Source organism: Gavialis gangeticus, unplaced genomic scaffold (assembly GCF_001723915.1).
Source record: "Gavialis gangeticus isolate Ggan-Ray unplaced genomic scaffold, GavGan_comp1, whole genome shotgun sequence".
NCBI lineage: Eukaryota > Metazoa > Chordata > Crocodylia > Gavialidae > Gavialis > Gavialis gangeticus.
Window position 1 is genome coordinate 50601458 of NW_017729034.1, and position 5539 is coordinate 50606996.

Sequence of the window (5539 nt, forward strand, 5' to 3'; positions counted from 1 at the left end):
ATAGCAAAGTTGTGGCAGGAGAGTGTGGGCAGACTGCGCTATGTAGAGAGGTGGGTGGGCCGAATTGAGACTCGGCCCTGAGCTTGCCCCTTCACAAAGGGAAGCAACAGAGGGATTCTGGGTGTACTGTTTGGGGCCCCATTTGGTGATGTCTGCCAGGCATTTAAGGCTGGTGAAGAAACAGGAATCACTGGAAATAGGAAACAAAGGCTAAGCTCTTCTGTGGGAGTGAAGAGGAAGTAAAAATGTATGCAGTGTAGTGGCTCACCATGACCTGAACAAGAGTAAGCATTGAGGGGATCAACATGCAATGAGCACTACTACATATCTTATTCTGACGGGTTTTATACAATGGGGGGTTACTTACATACTTTTCCCTTAGCTCTCCTCAGCCTTTTGGCTAGAAGCAAGTAAGATTAGGGGGCATCTGAACTCCAAAGTTTCCAGGCTTGGGACTTGCATATAGGATATCCCCTCCATGAAAAATAAGGTTCCCATTAGCATGTTTGCCCAAGATGGACCATTTCTTTTATAGTCATGCTCAGTGTTGGCTACATTTAATTAACTTTGTAGTTGGTTTGCATTTCTCAGCACAAGCTGCTTTTGGTAGCAGCTTAATGATAGATGATGTATTTAGTGAGATTTTCCCTTGTATACTAATATAAAATGAGGGATTTTTCCTCCCATGCTAATTGGAGGAGCAAGGGGGAACCTCATCTTGTATTTAAGTAAATTCAAGTTACTGAAGAAAATATATACTTTACTTTATGAGAAAAATAAATAGGACTGCATTTAGATACAGAGCTTGAAGAAGCTCAAAGAATCAATCTCTGAAATCAGGTAGTAAAATGTTCTCTCTCATTTGCCAGGGATTGCCATTTGAAGAGCTAAACATAAAAGTTCTCACAATATGGAAAACTGCCTCTATAGGCTTATAAGTAGCTCAGATGGATATGAATAAAATACACAAACCCAATAAAATTGGGTAGGCGTCACATATTTTGAACCCCAAATATTTCTTGGTAATGCTAAACATCAGACTAACAAGGACTTAACTGAAGAAACTCTAAAAATAACTAAGTACATGAATCAATAAATCTAAGAGCTTACCTGAAAGTGATTCTCCAGTATGGTTTTGACTGTCATCCTCTTCTGGCTACAAGCAGAAAGGATCCATGGATTAAAATAATGTATCCAAATAATCTAGAATAATTTTCCTAATTTAATTTGTTACTGGGTGAAAGTTTGTTTAGAAAAAAAAATTGAATTATCTAAAAAGGTCAGATAGGGAACGGAAAAAGGAAATATATCAGTTTTATCTCTCAAAAAGGAGACACAAAAGTTGATGAATTGCAGCCTTTTTATGCAACATCTTTACATTATGACCTACCATGTAATAGAAAAGCAACTGTTTTTTGCATCAGCAAATCATTTTTGTTCTCAACAGTTATTTAATATCAGTCCATCTGTGAATGAGAACAGAAAAGAACAGTACCACATACATACTATTTTATACACACACACATTGAATGACAAGTTATTCTTACTGTAATAAGAATTGTATCTCTGGAGTAGAGTGTCCTCTCTCTCCCCACACCCATCTTTGTGGTAAGGTGGTTGGTTTGTTTAGGTTTTTTAATGCAGTTTTACTGATTTTCATTCAGGATTGACTGCAGGACTCAATGTCTGAAAATGGTCAGCTGTAACAAGGTACAAGGTGCCCTCATGAGGCATAGTCATGAAAAATATTGTAGAATTGCAATAGGAGTCATTCACATTCAGCATAAAACATGAACAAGAACTTTCTAGTTTCTTTATTTTTTTCATAAGATACCAACAGCTGTTGAACAATTCCAGCTGCTTGACTTCTGAAGGTTCCCTCACTACTTTCTGAGGAAAGCCTGGCCTATACCTTCAGTTGGTGTAATCTGGCATAAACGGGGCTGCTAATACCACAAAAAGGGACTGTTCCCTTGACTCTGAGCAGCACTTTTTAAAGGCCTTTTTTATATCTGGGAAACAGTTCTAGACAAGAGCTGAACCTCCATCCTTGGAGCTTTTCAAGACTCAGCTAGACAAAGCTTTGGCTACAATGCTTTCAGTTGTGGATGGTCCTGCTTTGAGCAGGGGGGCATGGACTAGATGGCCTAAGGTCCCTTCCATCCCTGACTTCCTATGATTCTATACATTTTGCTGGCTCTTTTCTAACCCTCCTTCCTTTTAAAGTTAGCATGCACACACTTTTTGTCTACTAACCAAGCACAATTACTCAGTAGTCAGAGGATACAGCACATGATTCTGTAACAGCTAACAAACAAAAGGACAGTGCCTTGATTCTTGGGCTGGGACAAACTGAAAAAGGGGAAGAAGCGAGAAAATTGACCCTGGTTCTTCCTACCCTTCTTGGGCGAATGTAAAGCCAGGTGGAATATCTTTACTGCAGATTTAAAGATCAAAGTATGGGAGGGTGGGAAGTCCATTAGATAACTACAGTAAAACACAGTTGACTTTGGTATAGCATCATTCATCCAAAAGTATCACAGACAGCAGCTTGCAGGCCATCCCTGCAAATACAAGTAAGCTATGTAGGTTATACTATGCACTGTAACACAATACCCTAGACCTACTAGCACTTTCCATATTAGTAAATCTATTATAAACCATAAACAGTATATGGTTAAGTTGAATAGATATGATAAGCACTCACATGCACACACTCAAATCCCTGTGCACAGTCTAATCCAGTTATATCAAGGTAAATGACATCTACAATTCTAATATTCTAAAAGCTTAAGTCTGTCTGTCTGTAATGCTTTATTTGTGCTCTGGCTGACAAACAGCCAGTCAGAGCATGAAGAAGGAGCATAGAGGGAGGGCCCAGCTGAGGAAAAGTGGGAGCCAGGCTCCCAGCTACTGTGAAGCTACTTTCTTGATGGTGTTGTGCATCTAATTGTCTTCTCACAGTAGCCTCACAGAAGCCATGAGCCTGGCTACCACTTTTCCTCAGCTCACCACCCCCTCTTCCCTCCCCACCATGCCGGGCTCCCAGCACCCTTAAAGAGCCTTACGGACAGACAGATACACAGACAGATGGACTAAGCCCTTTATATATAGAGAGATCCAATCAGAAATTTCCCATTAAATGCTTAAGTGGCCCTGATCACAAAAGCAAATACATTTAGCCATTTCCTTCCATTACCTTGTGGACAACTATCCAAAAAGCAAAAACATCACAGAATATGGTACATGCCTAAATGAAAACCAACAACAGGTGAACCCTCATGACAATAAGACAAAAAAGGAAAGGACTGTTTTTTAAATGTTTCCCCTTTCTACCAGTTTCTTTTCAGTTCGATCTAGGTAGAATGTAAGTTTGTTATTCAGGAGCTTTTCACTCAAAACTGCCATGTAGGTATCCAAGTTCAATAAATCCTATGTATAGATATATCAGCTATCATTCACACAGAAGCCTATCTCCATTTTCTCTGATAGTTCTTGAACGAAAGGAGGCATTTTGGAGCCCTATGGAAAAAATTCCCAAAGGGGAATTTGGAAGGAAGAAGAAAAGCTTGTCACAAAAACTCTTTGGCTGTGTCCAGATGAGCAGGGCTATGCACCTGCAGCAGCACATATAGTAGCAGCACAAATTCACGGCACTACTTTGTCCCACAGCGCATGCCCCTACATGTGTGTTTTGTTGTGGGGCCCTGTGTCCCACTTTGCGCAAACTGTCTGTGCCCAGCTTCTCCTGGCTCCCAGTGTGCTGGAGCAGCTGGGGCACAAATGGAGGAGAGGAAATGCTCTGGCTGGCAGCCAGAGCATCTTCCTGGAAGACCAAGCCACCGTTTGTTCTGGCACATGCTACTATAGCATGCACCATGTATGGGGGTTTTTCTGGGGGGTTTTTTTGCTACTTGGAAACCTCAGTAGCAAATTTTGCTCCCGTGCTGCGAATCTGCAGTGCATAGTATGTTTTAACATTCCATGTGTGAGGTTTTGTGCCAGCACAAAGAGGTTTTGTGGCACCACAAGCCACATATGCCGGTGTGTGGGCATGCAGCCTTTGGGTTCATGGGTGACTCTGAAAGGATCTAAGAAATGGATGTCTTTCCCTTGATTTATGCCTACTTTAAGTTAAATTTAAAATAATGCATATATTTATCAAAAAAACTCAAATGGGTTCTTTTTGTCTTATGATTTCTTATTTTTTATGGTGAATACAGGTCACTCTTTCAGACATTTCCCTGAAACCTGGGACTTGCACCAAACATTAAAAATCTCAACACTTGAGACAAAATTGCAAAATTTGCCTATGCTAGGATCACAAAATCAGAAGCATGAAAGAAAGTAAGAATCTATTTATCTTGAACTCTGACCTGGATGCTAATTTTTTGTGTAATGAAAAAGACATATTTTTGGTGAGCTGTGTATATTTAAAAAAGCCACTAATTTGTAACATCTATCCCAAAATTTCTATTTCACCAGTTCATTTATCTTAATTTTTATCAACTGAAGTGCAGTTAGATGTATTTAACATCACTGTATCTCAAAAGTAATTTAACTGTCTATAGCAGGGGTGGGCAATTATTGTGGCTGAAGGGCCACTTAACAAGTTTTGGTGAGCTGTTGAGGGCCGCAAGGGTAGCCCCACCCCCTGGCCGCCATCTTGGGACCGGAAGTCCTGCCCCCTAACCCCTAACCTTTGCCACCAGAGGTCCCTCCCCTTGCCCTGGAAGTACTCCATTTGGGAAAGGGGGTTGCCATTTTGGAACTGGAAAAAAACTAAATTATATAGTAAAAATCAAACATCCATAATAATATATTTTAATTGTATTTTTAAAAAATATTTTTTTCCTGATTTGTGTGTGCGCGCATCATGTATATAGAGGTGATTGCATAATAGCTCAAAATGAAATCTTACTCATATATTGTGGCAGGTGTGGAGAGGTATGGGTGGGTGGGTATGGGGTTTGTGGGGGGATGTGTTTGTGTGTGTATGTGGGGTGTGGGTAGTGAGCAGGGCTCCCCCCAGAGGCACACAGGTGTCTGTGTGCAGAAGGTGCATGTGGGGAGGGGTATGGGGTGTGGGGCTTGTGGGGGGGCAAGGGGGTGTGGGTTGGTTTGGTGTTTGTGGAGTGTGTGATTGTGTCTGGGGGTGGGTATGGTTGTGGGGTTTGTGGGTATGGTGGGGTGTTCAAAAAATCCCCCAGTCTGTACACTCCTTAGCTGGTCAGCACCTGCCCCCCTCTCTGGAACAGCCTGGAGCCCGTGCACCCTGCAGCTCCTCCCCTCCACCGCCAACAGTGTGCAGCCACCACCCTGCCCTGCACGCGCTCCAGACTGACACTGGCAGGAGCAGACCAACTGGAACCCACAGCACAGCCCGACCCAGCCCACACATGCTCCAGACTCGTTTGCTCATGCTAAACAGCAGCAGCACCGGCCAGGCAGAAACTGTTTCTCCACAAGGAGGGGAAAGTGGCTCCTCCCCCTTGCAGCTGCCCAGTGCTTCCTGCTACAGCCACCTGGAGCCTGTGCT

At 42.4% G+C, this 5539-nt stretch overlaps 1 protein-coding gene across 2 annotated transcripts in view; it reads right to left on the minus strand.

Moving 5' to 3' along the window:
• EDARADD (EDAR associated death domain) overlaps window positions 1–5539 on the minus strand; it is a 67065-nt gene that overhangs the window by 17444 nt on the left and 44082 nt on the right. For both annotated transcript variants that reach the window (XM_019527484.1, XM_019527483.1), the window contains exon 5: window positions 1111–1156. In XM_019527484.1, coding sequence (XP_019383029.1) covers window positions 1111–1156 — 46 coding nt within the window. The remainder of the gene's footprint in view (window positions 1–1110; window positions 1157–5539) is intronic.